The sequence below is a fragment of the Danaus plexippus genome, chromosome 12 (assembly GCF_018135715.1).
Source record: "Danaus plexippus chromosome 12, MEX_DaPlex, whole genome shotgun sequence".
NCBI lineage: Eukaryota > Metazoa > Arthropoda > Insecta > Lepidoptera > Nymphalidae > Danaus > Danaus plexippus.
In genome coordinates, this window is record NC_083545.1 from 4296612 (window position 1) to 4318098 (window position 21487).

The 21487-nt window shown below is 29.0% G+C and overlaps 3 protein-coding genes across 3 annotated transcripts; all 3 read left to right on the forward strand.

Annotated features, from left to right (window-relative positions):
• The first annotated feature begins 7888 nt into the window (after positions 1–7888).
• LOC116772642 (vitelline membrane protein Vm26Ab) lies at positions 7889–8425 on the forward strand. Its single transcript, XM_032664885.2, has 2 exons — positions 7889–8024; positions 8136–8425. The coding sequence occupies exons 1-2, from the start codon at positions 8013–8015 to the stop codon at positions 8370–8372; spliced, it is 249 nt and encodes an 82-aa protein (XP_032520776.2). The 5' UTR covers positions 7889–8012; the 3' UTR covers positions 8373–8425.
• A 3310-nt stretch (positions 8426–11735) lies between these two features.
• LOC133319126 (neuropeptide-like 4) lies at positions 11736–12413 on the forward strand (the record flags this gene model as incomplete). Its single annotated transcript, XM_061522362.1, has 2 exons — positions 11736–11864; positions 12135–12413. Coding segments are annotated over 2 exons (318 nt in total), but the record flags the coding sequence as incomplete, so codon positions are not given.
• Positions 12414–15589: 3176 nt separating this feature from the next.
• Positions 15590–16322, forward strand: LOC116772487 (uncharacterized). The gene is made up of 2 exons (XM_032664697.2): positions 15590–15749; positions 15893–16322. The coding sequence occupies exons 1-2, from the start codon at positions 15735–15737 to the stop codon at positions 16229–16231; spliced, it is 354 nt and encodes a 117-aa protein (XP_032520588.1). The 5' UTR covers positions 15590–15734; the 3' UTR covers positions 16232–16322.
• Positions 16323–21487: the final 5165 nt, after the last annotated feature.

The window sequence follows — 21487 nt, forward strand, 5'->3', positions numbered from 1 at the left end:
TACGGACTTGTGATAAAGCAATCATGATTATTTTTTACAAAAATCAAACAGTCGCTATATTCTTATAAAATACTTTGAACGTTGTATGCCAATACAAAACCTTTCAAATACACTCATAAATTGGATATAAGAGAATGTTTAGTTACCTCTGAATTTTTTCTTGTTAGTTTCTTTTTTCACCACAATATAAAAGAAATAATTAAATACCACAAAGTTCTAGTTTAACGTTTATTTTCTATATGACTTTGAATATTTAATTAATAATGATTGTCAGCAGTAAGTTGAGGGAAATACATTTCTGTACAGAAACTGTCGCGGTCTTATTACAAGGCGTTAATGTAATATGTTATAATTGAATTACAAAACCTGCAGTTTTATGGAAAATTAAAAGATGTAGACCAAGGAAGATTTTGCCATTTTATCAAAACAATTTCTTTGTAATTAAAATACTCATTTTTAAAAACTTCAAAAATAAAGCTTTATACGAACAAAAAAAAATCAACCTACACCAGTGATGTGTAAAGGCTGAAAAAAGATCAAATGACAATTCACACTCGTTCAATGACAATTCACACTCGTTCGTTCAAAATAGTTTTAAAATTCCGAGCATGTGTCTCAAGGTGGTTTCATCATAAGAGGCTAAAGTTAAAGTATAAAAAGGCTTGGTGCTCAACAATCGACATCAAACCATACTTCACCGTTCATCTTTAACAACACAAACAATAAACAAACTCTACAAAATGTTCAAATTGGTAAGTTTTATAATTTTAGAAACAACTATACCTATCATTTATTAAAATATGGTGTAAATTCTCACTATTAAAATTTCATTTATTGTGCATTACTTATGTGTTACAAATGTTTCATGTCATTCATAGATGATTTATTATAATGTTTCAGTTCATCTTCGCCTGCTTCCTGGCCCTAGCTGCCGCCAAGCCTGGAGTAGTCCCTGTAGCGTACACCGCAGCAGCTTATTCAGCTCCACTGGTAGCAGCATCCTACCCAGCTCCCCTAGCGTACTCAGCATACAGTGCACCCTTGGCATACTCCGCTTACTCTGCATACCCATACGCCGCGCCATACTCTGCATACTACCTCCGTCGTTAATGTGAAATTTTGAACCTAAACCTGTTTAAGCAAGCCGTTATAATAAACAATAGACAGTACTTAAATTCTTTTTCTGCCTATTATAAAGATATTCTAATCACACCAAGGTTTTTAACTTTGGCAATGCCATTGTCAGGGCTATTTCATCTTGACTTCAAAAGAAGGGAACCAGTCGCATCTTAAGAGATTTGAAGAAGGTTATTTTCTACTGACTGGGATATATGGAACTGGAATTTCGATAAATTGTTTGGAAGCTCCTCACCGGGTTACGCAAAGAGACCTGAAATCCATCGGTCTCAAAACGATAACCTTATAATTAGACAAAACGTTCAACAGTGAGCATATTCACTGACGACATTAAGTTGAAGAGGAAGATCGGGACCTCAGTTTTCATATGAAATAGTGGAACTAAGATCTAAAAACGAATATTTTAATAGATTGGCCACTTATTTCATTGTGTATCAAGCTAAACTGCTGTTTATTTATGAGACTACGAGTGTAATCCTCCATAGGAGGAAGCAGATTTGTGAAGTGTAGAGTGACTCGAGAGCAGCACTAAAGACGACTGACGCCAAAAGATCGGAAGGCTAAAAAAAACATGTAGGAGCGCTTTTCTCAGGGCAAGACTGTGTTTTGTTTCTAGATCACCATCTAATCTTTTCAAAGTGGATCAACTGGCCCATTCACAGTAACAAGAAATTACATAAAAAATCTAAATCAACGCCAAATTAGACAAAAAAGATATTTCCACTTTAATCAATATATTATATATATATAACAAGAATAGTAGAAATATATATAACAAGAATAGTATAAGGACGTCTAATTGTGTGACGGTACCTTTGTCAGTAAAATAATACATTAAGGAAATACAAACGGTTTTTCAATGTTTGTCATATATGTATTTAGTAATATACATCTTAAACAAAATATTAACCTATACTAGGTTAATATTTTTTTAAGATAAACAGCATTTTCCTATAAGACCAGAAAGGATAAGAAACACGATTAGCAAAAAGACATATAACAAAATTAAACTTATTTAATTAGACTTTCTTTTTAATTATTAAAAATTTGACTGTTACAAAAAAAGATCCTGAATAAAAAATATCAGAGAAAATTGCAATACAATGTGATGTCTTCATTTAAATTTTTTTTATAAATAGCAAAAATAAAATAGAACATAATATTTAAAAATCCTCAGGGACTATAAAATTCTGTAAAAAAGAAAAGGGTGATCTGATAACAGAAAAGCAAGAATCTGAAGTATTATTAGGATTGTTACAGATAAGTTAAATAAAAATAGAATGCACATGGCATTCATTCTTTTTTTGGCTTCAGGAATAAGTTTTTTTTTTATCTGATTATCAGATTTAAAAAGATGAATTGGACTAAAATAGAATGCAATCAAAAAATTAACAGTCGGTCAATTAGCACAAATAAAAGTGATAAATTAAAAAAATTATAAAACCCCCGACCCAAATAAAGTACGCAGTTATTATGACAAAAGGTTAGTGTTTCAAATGTCAGATGCCACTTATGCTTGCAAGCAAACTGTTTGTGTAACATTCCTATCACACCTAACAAACGACATGATGACCTTGAAGACCTGAACTGATTTCCACCAAACATTGCTAAGAACACTCTCGACGGATATTCCTTTCAAACAAAAAGAACCGCATTAAAATCGGATCATCCGTTTGGGAGCTCCCTTGTCTCAGACAGACACGTACACACACAGTCAAAATTATAACACCCCGTCGTTTTGATGTCGGGGGTTAAAAAGCCGAACCATTCATAATAACCTAATGTGATATATAGCATAAAAAATCTTATTTGAGAAATGTAAGCTCTTATGTCATATTTAAAAGGAAATTTTTGAAAAGAAAATTTCTAAAATTTTTAATGAAAACTGCAAGTATGTTATTCCTGATCCCTGAAATGTAACCCCAAAATTGCTTAAACATTATTTTTATTTATAATTATAAACTATCTTGATGCAGTTTAACTTTAATGATTTTGAAAAATGTATAAAACTAAACAGAATAAGTATGAAAAGATACAAGAGTCACACCCACTACGTATATTCAATCATAACAGTTTAGAATAATCAATATAGTATGCACGTCATTTAAGAACACTATTATGGAAGGCTTATAAATGGATGAGACTATTTTAAGTTCCCATTGCTTATATAAATTTAATTACAATACTAGATCACAGTTGTTCGTTTATTAGTTTGTATAGAGTTCCCAATATGTTTGTAAAGCATGATATGTATGCAGTGACACCAAAAACAGAATAAAAGATTTACGTTTTACTGTAAATATTTTTTTTTATGTATGTATTTGAAAAAGTGCAGATAAAGCTTCATATAGTAGGTTAGGTTTCTCTAAATTCTTCTAATGACAATTTTCTAACTGTTTAGAATACATGAAATTTAAAGCTTTTGGCAAAAAAAAAGTAGTCTTGTAAAAATTATGCTATTACTCAATATAAACATAGAAAGAAAAGGTTTTTTTTACCATTAAAACGTGTTTTCAACGTCAAAATAAACTCGGACACGTATGACGTAAAATAAACTGCTTAATTATGAATCATATCTAAATATAAATTTATTAAATTATATCTCGGTTCATAAAAATAATAAATAAAATAAAAAGCCTTATATGACATAAAAATAAAACCTAGTTAACTTATTTTATTATTGGTTTTCGGTTACGTAGATGATAGCACATTTGTAGAGTGGATTCCATCCAGGTCAGATGTCAAGTCAAATAGAATTCCAAAGAGAAGCCACGGTAGAATATGTTAATTTTACACTTCAGGCAGTCTCCGAATGGGGTGATGCCAGTGCTTTGGAAATTTTAAGCCAGCAAAATTTATTATAAGCGTAAAATATACTAGTATGATAATATTATCCAATATTTTTACATCACGTCGACAGAAAATGTTGAGACTATTATTCAATGTATAGTTATATATTATATAAACAATATGCTTAAAAAAACAAACAAAACCATAATTAAAGGTTAAAAAAATTAAATTATATCACAATTTGAACAAATCTACTAGAGTGTGAACCATAAATAGCAAAAATACTGTCAAAAATATACAAATTACATGTATTTATTACAACTTATGTATTTTTTTTTTTATAATTCATAATTTTTAATAAACTAAGAATTATAAAATACAATTTCAGACTGAATATGTTATATAACTGTTACAATCAAAATGATGAGAAAAATTGTTTTGCTACATTTTTTTATTAAATTAACAAATTCTAAAGTCAAATAAAGAAAAATAATGTTGCTATCACTAAGACATTTATGGAATACGATAAAAATATAATAGGTCTATAACGTAATATGAAATACATTATAAAAAATTGAATTAACAATTTTCAAAATCCTTTTTTACAAATATACATAAAAGCTATTGAATGATATAAAATATGAGGTGAAAGATGGAAAACCTTTGTTCTAATGATGTGGACCAGAAATATCTTTTGTATATTATAAGATTAAATTAAATTAAATTAAATTGTTAAAGCAAGCTTTTTTGTGAAATTTGTGCACTTCACATTTAGAATATAGGGCAACCGTGGGCAGCTAAAAAAGGTGTTCAATAATATTTTTTTGTAATTATCAGTGTTTTTTTAAATATAAATATAGTGTAAGTTATTTTGCGGGATGTTAAAAATTACGCGTATACCAGTATTAACCTTGTTTTGCAATGCAATCATATCTCGCTTTAATATACGAGGGTATAAATTCATAATTGTCATCTATCCTAAATAAGGATGTAGTAATTATATTATTTCTTTCCTTCCCCTTTGCCAAGGCTAATATTCGTTCGGTGTACGTGTTGACAACGGCGAGTGTCATTCCAGCCTTCATTACTTTAGTTTAAAATTGACTACAAACTCTTTTAAACATCATTCAACCCAGTTGAAACAACCATTCCGATTTCAAGATGTTCAAACTTGTAAGTATAAATAGCAAGGATGTGACTCGAATAGATTGTTTTAATGATAAATTTGTGCAAATTTTCGCTATTCACAATTAAAATTATCATTTTATAAATATATACCTGCTTTCTTTTTCAGTTCATTTTCGCCGCCTTCTTGGCCCTTGCTGCGGCCAAGCCCCTTCTATCCGTGGCATACTCTGAACCAATTGCAGCAGCATATGTGGATAGTGTATCATCAGCATACGTAGCACCTGTGGCGTACTCCCCTTACACCGCACCAGTCGCTGCCTACTCCGCCTACACATATGCTTCACCATACGGCGCTTACTACCTTCGCTGATGAAAAAGTATTAAAAATAACGATGACAGCCCCAATGTACTCTAATGAATAAATTATAATGAGCATAATATGAGTAATTTTTTTTTATTTGTTTAAAATAATTCTACTTATTATTTTTATCGCCGTTTCTATAGAATGAGATCAACTATGCCGTCTTAAGAAAGAATGTTCCCTTTTTATTATTTTTTATTTCCTTTAATATTGTTCGCCCTGAATAAAGCGAACAATTCGTATTACATTTACAGACCTTCATTATATTCCATATAAGTGCAAAGTTCTCATCAATGTAAATTAATTAATTCCAAACACAAGGTACCTACTGTAAACCGTTAAGAAGTTCCCTGCATTATCCTTCGTCTTCATCATCAGACCTCTAATGACAGTCACCGTTTATTTATCTGTAAAGTTCTTATTGATACAAATTAGTAAAGCTGAAATACAAAGTATCAATTAATCGTTGAAGAGTTCTCTCGACCGTATCTCATCTCCATCCTCAGATCAACCCCGGACCTTCATCAAATGGTACTGCTTTAAAATACTTAATGCAAAAACTTACAAACGACCTAATTGCCCCAACAATTTATGAAAGTTCCCCTCCAACATGCTATCAAAAATAGCCTTAAAAAGTTTATTACATCATTTCTTATAATCTTTTTATATGCCTACATATTAAAATAATAAAATATATTTTTCATACGGAAATTAGCTAAATAATTTGAAAATTACTTATAAAGAGATGTTCTAAATACGAGATGGTCTAAAAATAAACTAAAATATATTTTTATTTGAAGTTAATTTTAAAAATACATGAACAATTATTTATATGACATAAAATGTATTGAAATTCTAAATTGATATTCGATACGAATCCGTTAAAGATGAGAAGTAATTTTAAAAACAACAACCTTCGCTTAGTGCCCTAGTTGAAGGGCAGACAATGTACTTGAACTATTTAAAAACTTTCCTATGAAGCAATATAGTTTACAAATTTTTTACAATAAATTTTCGTCAAGCGTTTAAAAATTTGATACAATGATATATAAATCTATAAAAAATCTGTTAATATACCAATAAATAAGATCACAGTTTTGGCTATTATATTATATATATAGTAAATAATTAAATAAACATAATTGGTTCAAGGGATTTTAGTTAAAAATAACATTGTTTATCCTGCAAGAGTATCTTGCAGTGTTGAAAAAGTATAGTTTTATTGATTGTTACATATACAATTACGTAGTTCAAATGTATTTTGATAAATTAGAATATAATATATTTCATGGGAGATCTTTATACCATTCATGTAAATAAAAAAAATATATATGCTACTTTATAATAATAAAGTTAACTATACATTTATTTACATCATATATTTCAATTCCACGTACCTAATCTCGTTAAATTTAGCCGTAGTATCATAATTTTATCGGATTCACATTTCAATAAATACATCAAAGTTGTGAAAAGTACTACGGTAAGTTACGATATGAACCATATCAAGATCAGGAAAATCATGAATGACCTGTATAATCATTAAATGGGCACATTGACCTCCAGCGTGGTGCAATAGTAAGTCGGAGCCCAGACACGCGCGCGCTAACCTCTGACGCAACGAGCGAGCCTAGCATTCGAAGTGGATGATTTAAACACTAGCTGACAATTTTTTTTATTTTAAATTTATTTAATTATTTTGGGACATATATTTCTTTTTTTCTAGAGCACAGTTATTTCACAGTCAAATTAAAATTGTGGCTTATATTTATATATGTATATGATATTTGATACCAGTTTAAAATAAGATTAAGTTCTGTAGATAACTGTATGTTTGTTTATTGCTTTTCCCACAAAATAACAGAACTTATTTAGATTGAACTTTCGATTGACATGGCGTACCCATCGTGACAATAAAAAGGTTATCATTTATTCACATTAGAGGTTCCTTTAGGAATAACATATAAAGATGTATTTTATATGAAATTACGACGTGATTGATGTATCTAATATATTTCAGGATACATTAATTTATCTCCAAGAAGCAATCCAAAGTCTATTCGAAAAAAAATTCAGACACAACTGGTAATAACACAAATTCATAGTTTTATTTTATATTCTTACGAAAATATTCTTTAAAACATATTTGAAGATTTGCCTATGACAAAGAAAAATCTACCCAATAATTACTTTGGATATGGTATATGCTATAAATTAATTTAACGCAGTAAACAATTCAAGTCAATTGAACGATAATACAATTCTAGACAGAAATATCACTAAAGGTTTAATATTATAATACAGTAATCTAAAATAAATTTAAATAAATTAATAAAAGGATGTACTTATTAATTATATTAAATGGAAAAAAATAAGAAGAAAAATTTCAATAATAATAGTGATGGTTATCTTCTGCTTAATGTTGTCAAGATGTTTGTCTTGAATTCAGAGCAGGGTAGTCGCTCTGCGTCAGTTAACAAACACCCCAAATCATGTCCAGCATATTTTTCCTTCATGAGTATTTAAGTCCAATAGTTTTTGTGTCAAACATCATTCCATTCTATCGCTCAGTAAAGGATCAACACCAACAAACAAAATGTTCAAACAGGTAAGACGTCAAACTAACAAAAGTATTAGATAAATACAATTAATTGACATAAAATTCATTCTATAAGTTTTTATATATAACATTTTATGAGATGCTATTTTGTTTATACAGATCATATTCGCTGCCCTCCTGGCTGTTGTTGCTGCCAAACCCGGAATCCACTCAGTGGCCTACAGCGCACCCATTGTAGCTGCACCTGCAGTAGCAGCAGCATACTCGCTACCCGTTGGTGCAGCATACCCAGCTCCAATTGCTGCAGCCTACGCTGCACCTTTTGCAGCATACAGAGCGCCCCTAGCCTATTCTGCTCCTTTTGGTGCCTATAGTGCACAGGTATTATTAAAGTGAACTCCTTAATTTTAATATGATTCTAATGACCGAATAAACTTCTGCGCAAACCATTCAAATTTTTGTATTATATTTCCCTTAACTGATTTACAACTGATTGTTTTATAAAGGAAGAAATGAATTGAACTTATAAAATGTTATCTGTAATAGTCGCTAAGCTGTGTCTTAGCTGTTTATAGATGTTCACTCAACAAATAATTAAGGAATTCTGATTAAACTTGTTCCAATTATTGTTAAAGTTTTGCTTTCTATCCCAACATTGTTATCCCGAGATTAACTAAATGTCACCGATATAATTACAAGGTCTTTTATTAAGAAGACCATTACGTATTCTGAGATGTTATCAAATTAATTTACTTGCTTTAAGAATAATGTCATGATATAAAATAAAACATTAAATTTTATTTTTAATATTGATAGATCACACATATGAAAAATATTTTGTTCATTATTGTATCACAAATATATGTGATTCAAAATTTAAAAAAAAATCTGTTAAAATAAAATTCTGTAACACAAAGTAAAATTAACTTTTGTTACAACAAAAGCAAGGATTAAGGGTTGTTATATTTTGTAACATTTCATCGATTTCGATATAACTTTATGGTTATATTTGTCAGATATAAAAACATAAAGTAATCAGATTGATATATACATAAAAATATATATGTCTGTTGATTTATTTGATATTAATATATAAGACCAGGTAGAAGGCTTTTTTTTTTGACAGTAAATAAATTTAATGGAAGACATTACAAGGATCTTAATTTACACATACAAGATTATAACCGATATTTTTGTACAAAAAACTTTATTTGTCTGTATTGTGTAAATTTTGTTATGTAAGCTTATGAAAAAAAAAAAGATACCCTAATAATTCGCCTTTAGGCGACAAAACCGTTCCTTTGTAATTCCTTTTCAGTATACATAATATTATATGTTTTATTAGTGTTTATTATATATTTGTTGTGTACAATAAAGTGTAAATAACATATCGGTAATATGATCTTATTTATTTTACGTAAGACGCGTAATAATGTAGGAACTGTACAATCTATTTAAGTTCGCAAGATAATACAAAAATTATTACTAAATATTATAATTTAATTAGAATTACAAACCTACAATACGATGAGTTGGAATGAATTAATCAGTTATGTTAACATGACACTTAGAAAATTGGCAACCAACAATGATACAATAGGAGAAATATGTCATGACGTCATTGCTTAGAAACTGTAAGGGAAACTATGGACGGAGGGGAATGGCTCAAGAATATGACGTCACAACCTCTGCCATAACTATACCATGGTATATAATGTAATTATAGATAACTACGCATTCAGCAATTTCCAATAACTTATGCAGTATCAGAGCAAAAAGGTTTCAGTAAATATCACTAAGAAAACTGTTTATATCATTATGAACTGTTAGTTGGATAACAAAAAATACTATTTTTAAATCGTTTGGCTTATTTATTGCAGCAAGTTTTCTGGATTCACAAAATATATGAAAAAACATATCCTTGTTGTATGTTATATGATATATTTTTAGTTGTATGTTCCTAAAATACGTTACTGTCATTCAAGTTCAAGGTTACCTTCAGTAAGCCTTCTTATTGGTCACCTCTTAAGGATACACATCCACAAACAATGCTATGTCGTAGTTTAATTAGTGAATATGAACATTTGTTTCAAGCCCATTGTAACTTATACACTGAATATAAAATGTATAAAAATTTTATAAGCTAATGTTTTCTCTCTCTCTCTATATATTTTCTCTAATGAGATAGAATTATATGTTAACAGCAAGTTATTAAATTGAAGAATAGTTTTTATATATCTATACTATTTCTTTTATAATAAAAAAAAAAACTGCTATATATGTGTAGGTATCTGTACATGAATTCAAATAGTACTCGATCTTTATTCTCTGCAATATCTAAATATTAGAAATATAGACAAGGACACGTGACATTTCATTACTTTTATTTTTATATTAATCATTTCATATGCAAATTATAAACAAGAAAAACTTTATTTTATTACCAAATAACTGGATTACGCGAAAAACAGTACTAAATCTTTTTAAAGCAATTATAAAATTATCAGATCTTAAGAAGGCACGGTGCGGTACTGTAACTAAAGAAAATCTACTTTAATTTAGCACAATTATATCTTCTTTGTAATTTTACAAGTTTCTATCAAATGGCACAATGTTTATGAAACATTACGTATTAATACTCAATCAAACCTATAATTCCACCTTAAATAATGATCAGATTTTTTTCAATCTTTTCAGTTCATTTTTATAAATAATTCTCAACTTATTGTTCATTTTCACCAACTGTTTCAATAAAAAAAATCTTGTAAGACGAAAATTTAAACTTTTATTGAAAGATAAGAAAATTTTTAATAAAGCTAGAAAGCAAAAAATAGTTTTTCGAGATTTACTAAAACGATTTTCATATGCTCTTTACTGTTTTATTATTATTATAAAAGCTATAATTATAGTTTTTATTTTGTTTTATTATTATTATACTTAATTCAAACAGAATCTTCATTCTTAAATCCAAAAAAAAATTATTTATATACTACTTAAATGATTTATTTTACGTGGCATTATTGTCATTAGTATAGTTTTTATATTCCGAGTTATCCTTTTTATAAAAAGTATTTTTGTCTATAAATTTAGTATATTTCTCGAAGGTTTAACATATTTTTTCTGACTACAACATCCATATTAGAATGCGGTTACCGCACTTGCGCCGAATGTTCTACACCGTACTAGATCCTATTGTTATACAGGAGGTTTTATTTTCATTACAGAAAACCTAATCACAATATTATTTATTTTTTTAAAGGTTTTGTTTTATATGACTTACCTTATTCTGTTGCTCGTTATATAGACACAAAGTAAATATTTCCATAGTGTTAATACGTGTAATTAAAGTAGTAATAGTATTAATTATACTGTTCTAGTAATTTAAAGGATTTAATATTAAAAAATCAATTCACATTCCATTGCGTCGAACCAAATGGAAATACTTTACAGCATACAATAATATAAGAAATTTGCTAAAACTTACTTACGTCTTACTACGGTTTTTGTCCCCTTTCCAGAGCCTGACTAAATGTAACTTTAGCACGAGAGCAATAAATAATAGAATGCATAGAAAATTGTCAAGATGTTTTCTTTATCTAAAGACTGCAGTCCAAATAATGTAAAAAGTTTTTTAGGTATTTTAAGTTTGTAGCTGTATACAGTAGTCATTATCTCTTAAATCTATAATCTACAACCTGTATAATCTAATATGCAATCTATGTTTATTCGAGTCGCGTCCTGTGAGTCGCGTGTCCTTGACGACGTGCGCAGGCGCCGATACGATGCCAACTCGGGGGTCATCACAGTCCCTTATATATTAGTCAGGATTTACCAGAACAATCAGTGTTCTACGGACATACAAAACAATCAAACAAAATGTTCAAATTGGTAAGTAAAATTCGTATACTTTCAACTATCTGTAGTTTTAAAACATGATTTTTAAATAAATTATAAATAAATATAGTTTATAATAGCTCAGTATTTACTGTCATTTAATTATAACAGTAATATAAGATTAAATAATTAATTAATATTTGCTGCAGTTAGAGACTTCAATATCTTTAATAGTTGCAGTCTAGAGAAACTAAAGATTAAACAAACAGCAACATCAATGAACTATTGCATCCTTTATTAACAATATTTATTTTACTGGAACAGCTGATATTCGTCGCTCTCCTGGCTTTCGCCACAGCCAAGCCCCTGGTGTACACAGCTCCAATCGCTGCAGCCTACACTGCGCCTCTAGCTGCATACTCAGCGCCTGTTGCTTACTCTGCATACAGCGCTTACTCTCCGGTCGCTTACTCCGCCTACACTTACGCGTCACCGTATTCGTACTACCTTTGAGCTTTGGACCCCCTTGTAAAGAATGCTACGATTTAATGGATTTCGATAAACGAGTATTTATTTTTTGGCAATAAATTTACTGTCTATTAATTCAGGTTTTCATTCTCCTGTTAAATTTATTTTTATCATGTAGTTATTTTTATTTCATCTTCATTACTTTTGTAATGATGATAATGATGAATTTTATAATCTTGACAAGTGTGAATTTTGGTCATTCATTCATTTTTTAAATTATTTGTACACTTACAATAGTAGTAACATAAAAGTATTATTGAAATGTTAAATATTACGTATTTAAAATTCAACCAGTTCTTTTTATATACCATAACATATTTTATTGTAACCTATATTTTATTTAACAATATATCTCTGTATAAACATCCAACGTACAACGCGAGTAGCTTCCCATGTCTACAATTTTGCCTTAATAATATTGACAGGGGCCGTAGAATCAGTTGCTTTAACTGGCAAATTAACTTACAACTATGATGCACATATCTTAGAAATAAACAATACCCAAAAAAAAACTTACATAAGGTGTTCTGTTTAAAGTTTATCAATTCGTTGAAAACAACATTTATATTAAGAAAATAGGATCAATAAAGCCTGGAGTTTTGATAACAGCAGTGTAAAGCTGATATTTTTAATATATCAAACATATTTCATAGTTTAAAAAATTTAATACTTTCACCTATAAGAACAACCACAATCTTGAAAATGTACGATACAGAAAAGGAAACAAATACAGATGAATATAATTTTTTTTATATTTAAAACATTAGTTTTTTTTAATTTACAATAGTATCGAAGGAATTATAAATTTTAATGTTACGGTAGTGTTACCGCTTATAGCAAGCTTTGATGGACAACCTTTGGTAAAAAGAAATAGGAGAAGACATGGGAACGTCCTGTTTTATACTAATAATTTAAACTCTATTCGTATACACCCTAAGGTACGATATACATCAATAATGACTATTCTTTAAAACAATACATAAATACACATACACGGATAAAAAAGAAAAAGTGGACCTAAAACGAAAAGAGATATAATTATTAACTATATTAAGTCACAATAATTATAAAAGTTATTATTGAAGAGAGAATATATATATATATCAATATTATTTATTTATTTTTGTACATGACTTTCCAATCATCATCAAATTTAAGAAATTGGAAACAATGACTACCATGAAAATAAAATATTAATTAAAATCAGCTGCGGTTTTGTGTATGTATGTTTGTAACATTTGCTTTCGACAGTAGATGTCTGTGAATCATAAAATCTGTCAAAACATTTCATAGTTATTTTTTTATATCATTTATTTAGTACGTCGTATTCTCGCCAGATAATTAATAATAATGACAATCGAGAATATGCTCAATAATTCGCTATTCATTTTAACTAAAACGTAACCAAAGAATGTTTCAGAGGAATTATGTTCCGGTTAAAAAAAAATATAACGTCATTTCTTATATAAAATAACCTATTATTAAGTGCACGTGATATTTTTGCACGTGCCACACTTTCATTCTGAACTTTATGTGGGTAAATGAATGGTTTAAGATCGTAAAAGTCGGTTACTACTAAAGTTTTTACCTCTTAAAGTTCACTTGAAACTTATGAAACAGCTAAATGTGACGTCAGCCCCTTAAGATGCCTTTCAAAATGAAATTATACGCATATTAAATACTTTGATACTAAACCGAGATGATAAAAAGAGCTTATCCAATGACGTGATCGGTCCGCGTCATTGGACGTCGTCTGATAAATAGTTTTCCCTCCTTTGTAACTTATACACTTTTATAATATGGTAACATAGCATTGACTAGAATTAAATATGCATGTGATAAGAAATAATTATTTATTGATCTTTGTTTAAAATGGAAAGGTAATCTCGTTATCCTCCAACAATAAATATGTGCAGAATTCGATCAACATGTCGTAGGATCAACGTATTTTATTATTGCGATAAGGCAATGATTGTATAGAACATAATTTTTGCAAATGATTCCCAATAGTATTATATTTATATAAATAAATGTGATTTGAATAAAGACTTGCATTGGCAAACAGTTTAGTTTCTGTAAAAAAAAATTGGTCCTGAAATTAAAATTGTTAAACTAAAATCACAAGAGTTATACTTATATTATTCGAATTAAGATAAGTATATTATTGTACTTTCTTCTGGTAATAGCCGACTTTTTCGATTACATGGTTAATGTTTCTGTGATAAAAATACACCTTATGCTACCGTTCCTACACTCCTTCAACTCATCGAAGGCACCATTCCATTTCTATATACGAGAGTACCATAATTTTTTAATTTGCTGTAAAGCCTTTTGCGTTTATTATTTAAGCTAAATATGAATTATTTTATACTTTATTGCCATTTAAACTAAACATTATTATTGTCTGTATTAACGAAAAAAAAATTGCAGTGTATTTATATTTATTTCCCTAGAGGACATCTTTCATCACCAACATGGTTGCAATTAAAATGATATATTTGTCTCACATCCATATCATAAAAAGGATGCTTTAATATACTTTAACCGAGTAAGTAAAAATATTATGATAACAATGTATTTGGACCATAAACTTTATTTAAAAACACAAACAAGCCGAGCTTCCTTATTCTTAGCACCATATTATTATCTTTAAAAGAGCAAACCAAAAATAGCTAATCCAATTTTAGTACCTTACCATCGAACAAAATTCTAAAATTCTTTAATCGTTCTTTCAAACATACCGATAACAACTTTTCCTGAAACATTATTTTATTTTTTAATTATTACTTTTAGTAACAACCACACAATCACAATAAGATAACTATAAGAAGGTATTAGAATGAAAGAAATTTTGATAAAAAAAATTTTTCTTGTGGGAAACTATTTGATTTTTATAAAATACTGCGTTGAACTTCGACTTGTGTAACGATTATTGATTGATTTTATCTAATTCACAGTTATTGTATTTTTTGTATTTATTTATACATACAAATATTTCAATAGTAAAAATTCCTCAGGTAAATAACTTGATTCTTCTTACTACCGTCACTTAATAATATATATATTGTAAATTTCTGTGACATTGTTCTAAAGTCTTTAATTGTTAAAGAGTATGCTATCCTTTGTATTATAAGGATGTGGTAAACACAAGGTCACAAAAATTTTTGGACTCTCCAACTTATGTCTATTAAGATTATACATTCTTTTGTCTCATGATACCATTCAAACGGACCTTGGCAATAGATTTCTAAGAGATTCTGTCACACATTTACAATTGTATTGATCACTTTGTTCCTCTTTTTGGCATTTTGAATAAATAGTCAAGTTATTTTCGTTTCATTCAGTCATCCATCAAGTCAGCAATAGCTAGCAACTGGTTACTTCCAAAACACCAACATGAAATTCACTTTGGTAAGTCTCTTTTTCGATTATTTTTATGAAAAAGTTATTATTTTTTTGTCATTAAAATGTCGTGAACTAATTGTATCTATATAGAGGACTATTCCTTATATCTAAAATAAGTATATGTTTTAAATAACATTTAATTCCGACAGATTACCCTGACGGCGGTGCTGTCTTCCGTTTTAGCAGATCCAGCTCTGTTTTTGAACGGAGGTTTCTTATCTTCCTATCCGTCATATGCCTCAGCTGCACTGCTAGCACCTGGAGCAGCACAAGTTGTTGCCCCAGTTGCACCAGTTGCACCAGTCGCACCAGTTGCCCCCGTTGCTCCGGTTACATCAACCTTGTCAGATTACAGCTATGCCTACGGATCTTCTCTTACATATCAAGATAGATACCTCCCAGCGGCCGCTGCCGTTGTCAACTCAGCTTACACTCTCCCATACAACTTACCTTACGCATACGCAGCTGATTACTATTACCGCAAATAATAACACCTCGATCGATACCGCTTGAAATATTTGTATAATTCATCGTTGTTATATTCTTAAGAATAAATTTTTTGATTCATGATGTTATAAACTTTTGTTTTTTTTTATAAACATTAGATATCACGTCGGATAAAGTTGAATAATTATAGTTTCTCCAGGTGATAGAGCCTAGCTGTGGTCAAGATACTACAGATCCAACATGGGCTTGCTCAACCGGGGAAGTAGCACCCTCTCAGAAAAGATTAATGTGAAGTAGTCTTAAATGGCTGGGTTTCGTCCGATGAGTGATAGATCCGGTTGCCCTTTCCCTGTTACCACCCTTTCCTGTCTTTACTTATTCCCACTACTCCCTTTTCCTCAACAATCAAGGTTGGATGTCCATGGGCGACGGTCACTGCTGCCCATCAAGTAGGCCGTCTGTTCGTTTGTCACCTTTCTCATGATATGTATAAAATATATTACCAAATTTACTTATAGGATTGACTATTCATTGATTTTTTTCAAGCACATCGTTCTTAAAACTATTTATATTTCATTTTAAACGTAATACGCAACTTTTATAGAGAACTTCTTATAATATAATATGATTTTTTTTCTTATTTCTAAAGTCAGAGCTCTTACGGTATATGCTTTTAAAACAAAGAAACTATTTTCTTAACGATGAAGATTTTTAACATGATATTATACGCTTTGATAGCAAATGTAATGATGCTATACCTATTTCAAGACGAACGAACGAACGAAATAATATTTTGGAATCTATATATAACATAATGATAACAATATTAATTTTTATAAGACAATTTACATACATGAATGAATGGGCTCATCATAATAATTGACTTCAAATTCTAGTAGTTGACTTAAGCTAATTTAAGATATGTTTTATAAAATTTAGTGAACAACGTAGCGTGGGTATAAGGAATTCATAGTTAAGATAACTTCGGATTTACTAATGATCATATTTCTATATTTTAGTATTAGATATCAAGATCTATTTGATTTAAATTCTTAATAATATTAAGAGCGTTACAAAATCAAATACAAAAATATGCAAAAGAATTTTATTTACACGAAAGGCATTACAAAACCATTAAACAGGCGGAGGTCGTTGCCACAAACGCAAGTACTAATTTCATATGTCTACCAAATCAACAGTTAACGTTGAAAAACCCTAAGCTGTTGATTGTGAAGAAAAATAAAATTATTTAATACAAGTAACTTAGGTTTGTGGCATTGGTTGTGGAACTAGCGAATTAAGTAGGGATTATAAGCATATGGGTACGCGTAGGGCGCAGCACCGAGGAGTCCACCATAGTAAGGGTAGCCTGCTGCAACTAAACCAGGGGCAGAGTAGGCCAAGACTTGGGGATCAGGTTTAGGGCTGGCAAAAGCCACTGCCAGCACAGCGAGAAAGAAGAACTGGAATTCAAATAAAAACATACATTTATTGTTAACTTAAAGGTCAAATAGAACATATAATCATATGATTAAATGTAGTGGTCAATGACACTGCTCATAAGGCTTGTTATACTTTCATGGAGACAGGAATGAAGATAATATAGAATAAGCACGTTTCGTAAATTTTGTTAAGGTCGGTATAGTAATGGGATAAGAACGTTTGTTAACCTTAAGTGTCAAAGGGCGAGGGGCCGCGTATTATGTGACTTTATTCCCTTCAAAGCTGGAATTGGAATCCCTATAGTGATCTGGTCTTTACTAATGGCAAGAAATGTTTATATATAATTGTGTTCTCCCCTGTATAGCACAAGACGGGTTACACCTTATGATAATACAAAGCTATTTTAAATAGTTTTGGAAAGGCTATATAGAGTTATCGGGTTTCTATTTTGCAGAATTTAATAGATTTAAATTATAAATAATAATAATACAACTTATTTTGTGGAGTACTTAAATAATTTTTTTAAGATAAAAAAAATTGTTATCTTATAAAATTATATTCTAAAATTTTCATTTAAAATGCCCGTTAATATATTATATTTATGTATGATTTTTATTTATATTACATTTTTTTTTATATACAAAAAATACTCACCACTCTGTAGAACATGGTTATTGAATTACTTGGTAAAGATATCTCAAGTGATAGCTAACAGAAACCGCTCCATTTTATATATACAACTCCGACCACGCCCAGCCTTACTGCTTTGATAAAAACCGTCCTTGATCTTCAAACTAATATATTCATATACCTATTATATGAATAGTCAATATCCGGGTAAGTGCTCTATTACATGACAGTCATTTAATACGACAAGTCAGTCCATTCAACATTCATCATGGTGACATACACGCGTTATTTTATGCTATAGCATTTCCTTTAAAAAAAAACATCAATAAAAACAACCGAATTCAAATATTCGACTAGCAAATATATTATATGTATATTTTTGATACATATGTATTTTCTTAAATAAATCTACTTCACTAAATTACGAGACTTATGTAAACTTGAACCCTTAGAGTTGAGTCAATATTATCATAACATTGGACACATCCAGATGTGACCGATATATAAGTCTGGGATAGATAAGAGATAAGAGTCAATATTTAAATAACCCCTGAGATTTTCACAAACATATTATTCAATTTGTATAATATTTGCAAATCATATAAAGTAATAGGACTTTAGTAATAACATGGCATATGGTGTGTATATTCAATTGTGAATTAAAAAAAATATGTTAATTTTCATTAAAATATTATTTTATCGGAAATAATTTGCAACAAGATGTTCCTATTTATAAAGCTGATACAAATTTATCCCTATTACGCAGGATCTATTTTGTTTTTTGTGTAATATTATAACAATATACCATTGTCAGGAATAGTTCGTTTCATATTAAGTTATGATAAAAATGATATAAATTATATGTTCATTTCTAATTATAATTGAGCTAAACTATTTACAGGAAGTTGTTTTTATAAAAAATGTATGTACAACTCAATTAAACTTTAAATAAAGTGGTGTAATCGAGCAGGTGCTGCTATTGTCTTATAAAATGACGACAAGGTTTTGGCCGCTTGTTTGCGTTCATCCATTTTTTTTTCTTTAAGCCCTCCAATCGTTTCTTGTTTTAGAATAAAAGATTTAGATTTATATGCAAACAAAAAAAATCGGCTAAGTTACTGGAAGCGTTAAAAACAGTTGTTTTTATTTTAATAAAATAACAAAAAGTTTTCCATCTATCAACAAATAAACAATCATATTTCCTACAAGCTGATATTTAACTTGCAATTTATTTATTTGTACGCAATTTATTCGGATGAAACCCTGTTATCAAATTTTGGAATATTATCTTCATTATTCCCTGAAAATATATCTACAGTTCAGTTTGAAAATGGGTGCCAATCCAAAAGAAATAGTGACATCATTCTTAATCTTACAAGTTCGACAAATTAACATCTCTTTAACATATTATATAAAACACATCTACAATATCGACATCAAATGCAAGAGCTTTTTAAAAATAAGTCAAGAAACGTAATCAGCAGTAATTAAAATAAATATAACAAGCTTTTATTAAAACGCTTGTAAAAAAATTATGAGTAGATAATAAAAAAAATTTAGTAAAATATATATTTTTTTATTTCTCGCATACAAATATAGACATGTTATGCAAAGTTTTTTTCACTTTTAATCTATTTTAAGCTGAGTAAAAAAACAAAAGCTGCTTAATGCTTGTTAATTAGTAATGCAATTGGATATTTATTGCATTCTTCTTTAATTGGTTGTTATTTTTCATTATTATATATCTTTACAACTTCGGCGACGTTTCTGGAAGCAAAAAAATATATATGTATAAATAAATGAATGAAAATACGCAGTTAGTTCTTTTATTTTATATTTATTTGTTTAAACGCCAACTATCTAGACTTTTATTGTAAATGTATATTCACATAATATTTAATTAAATACTTTACTATTGATTTTATGATTTACAGATAATATGTAAACGAAACAGAAAAGAGCTCAGTCCGTTTTTTTTTTATAAACAACACCGTCTTAACTAAGGAATAAGGAATTAATATTATAGTTAAAACTATTTATTTCTGAATAACATTTAGATATGATTTGAAATTTGATAAGTTAATTAAAAGCTATAACGGAAAATTATTTTCATAATTTTTTTTTTATGGTAGAACCAGCGTTTTAATGTAAGGTAGGCTTTTATTCAAAATCACTATTCTCAAATTAAAAGATGTGTTTAAATCTATGAAAGTATGTTACCATTTATATATTATTTTTTTTTGATTTCCGTATTCTTAGGAATCCGTGTATTTTAAAAATTTATTTTAGTTTATATATATGATGATAAGGTTGAAAAGTAATTTTATTTATGCCTAATAAGTACATACGAGGTAGGTTAAAATGAGAGAGATTTATACTTTTAAAATATTACTAATAACTGATTATAAAAGTTTCATCTTCATTATTTTCATAACAATAAAAGATAAAATTATCTATACTATACTATAATTTAATACAAAGAGAAAATAGAGAGTCAATTTATATGCAGAATCAGTATTCTTTTCCGGGAAGCGATGACAATAATATATAAGTTTCGATTAAACAATTCTCTGTTCTGTAAAGTCGTTATGATATTCGAATTTCAACTAAAATAATATAAACAATAAGATACGTGACTTATATACAAAATTCCTTAACCGTCTCTGGAGGAACTAAAGTCCACCTAAGAATTACTCTCAATCGACCGATCATTCGTTAGTTGTTAACAAATATAATGTTCTATGTTTTAAGATACTCTACTGGATAAAATTTTCGTAATTCATAAAAAACACACTGTAGTTTGGTGTATTCGAGTTTAGGTATTCCTACTAAATATTAGTACTAGTATACTTTTTATCTCTGAACCATTATAAAACAATAAAATTTACTTTACATGGAAAAATTTTATAATACTATATAATTTTTATATAGAGTGCTTACCACAAAGTCAAGGTTTCCAGGAAAATTGCATAACTTACATAGAAACATATCATAATAAAAATTACACTTGTAAAATCAAACTAAGTTCTTTGATACTAATCGTTTTTTATTATACTATATCCACATAATCCCGACGTTTCGGTTCCTTTACAGCAGCCGTGATCACAGGCATACAACATGAAATAATAAAAACGCATAGTATCGGAAACTTAGTACCATTTAAATATGTGTTCCATGTACACGCGAATATTTTAGATATCATTCTACATTTCCAAAACTCATTA